The sequence below is a fragment of the Passer montanus genome, unplaced genomic scaffold (genome assembly GCF_014805655.1).
Source record: "Passer montanus isolate IOZ18808 unplaced genomic scaffold, ASM1480565v1 scaffold210, whole genome shotgun sequence".
NCBI lineage: Eukaryota > Metazoa > Chordata > Aves > Passeriformes > Passeridae > Passer > Passer montanus.
The window spans coordinates 394,396-395,663 of NW_024366704.1; the positions used below are offsets into that span (position 1 = coordinate 394,396).

At 65.2% G+C, this 1,268-nt stretch overlaps 1 protein-coding gene across 1 annotated transcript in view; it reads left to right on the forward strand.

Moving 5' to 3' along the window:
- The first annotated feature begins 14 nt into the window (after positions 1 to 14).
- LOC120502247 (translation initiation factor IF-2-like) overlaps positions 15 to 1,268 on the forward strand; it is a 3,060-nt gene continuing 1,806 nt past the window's right edge. The window contains exon 1 of the mRNA XM_039709494.1: positions 15 to 729. Within this exon, the coding sequence (XP_039565428.1) occupies positions 15 to 729 (715 nt within the window). The remainder of the gene's footprint in view (positions 730 to 1,268) is intronic.

Here is a 1,268-nt window from a genome sequence, read left to right on the forward strand (position 1 = left end):
GTAAACATGAGAATATGATAGGGGAGGAGCGGCTGCCGAGCGAGGGAAGGGCGAGGGGCGGGGGCGAGCGGCGAGCGGGGCGGTGTCTGCAAACAGCGGGGAGGGGCGAAGGAGGTTCGGGAGTGCGAACGGACACGGTGATTGAGATGAATGGCAGCGGCGGCGGGGCCGGGTTCGGCGGGCGGCGGAGGCGCGGTCGCAGCGCTCCACGGGCCGGGGGCAGCGGGCGGGGGCGGGCGAGCGCCGTCGGAGCAGGGCTGCACCCCGCGAGCCGCTCTCCAGGCGGTGGGAGCGACCGCGTGCCGGGAATTCCCGGCGGGGCGGCGCCGGGCAGGCGGGGCGGCAGGCGGAGCGGGGTCCCGGCTTTCCCCGCCCTTTCTGCCGCCCTCTTTGGGAGGTCGGGCGAGCCGCCCGTCCCGTCCCGCCGCGCTCCGCTGCCCGCCCCTGGCTCCGGCCGCCGAGCGCGCCGCCCGCGTCCTCGTCCCCGTCCCCGGAAAGGCGGCGGGAAATCGCGCCGAGAGCGCGGGGTGGCTCGGCCCCGTCCCGCCGCCTCCCCGCTCTCCCTCCGCTCTCCGCCGTCTCCGCTCTCCCACAACCGCCCCCCCGCCCCGCTCCGGTCCAGGGAAATGGAGGAAAACACGAAAGCATCGGGGCAGAGCAGCCGCTGGCAGCGCCTGAGCCGGCTCCCTGCCCGCGGGGCCGAGGCTGCCCACCGCCGGGAGCTGACAGGTACGCGGGAGGGGCGGCTGCGGCACGCCTTGCCTCGCTGTGTTCTGGTGCCGCGGGAGGAAAGGGAGAGGTCCAAAGCCCTGAGCAGAGCGCTGGGAAACGGGAGGCGAGGAAGGCTTGGACTAAGGACGGGTTGAAACTGGGCTGGCCGTTAGTGCACTGAGAGGTATTTGTCGAACACCTGATGCATCCTAGCTCTGCCTTGTGTTTCATGTGTTTTTATTTCATCCCTATGGCATCACAAAAAGCAAGGATGGAGTAAATGGGACTGGTTCCCACTCTTGCTGCTCTATTTATGTTCTCTTTTTTCACTCAAAGTTTGGCTTTGCCCATCCTTTTCCCATGTCTGCTGCATTGGGTGTCCCCAGGAGGGCTGGGTTGCTCAGCAGGAGTCTTAGGAGTTGCTATTAATTCTGGTTTTTCTGAAGGTGTATGGAAGTGTGCTATTGAAACAGTTCTTTTCTGTCCTGAAAACCTTTCCATCTATGTGTTGTAATCATGTAGCCAGATGCACTGAGGTTTTTACTTTCTAAGCCAAA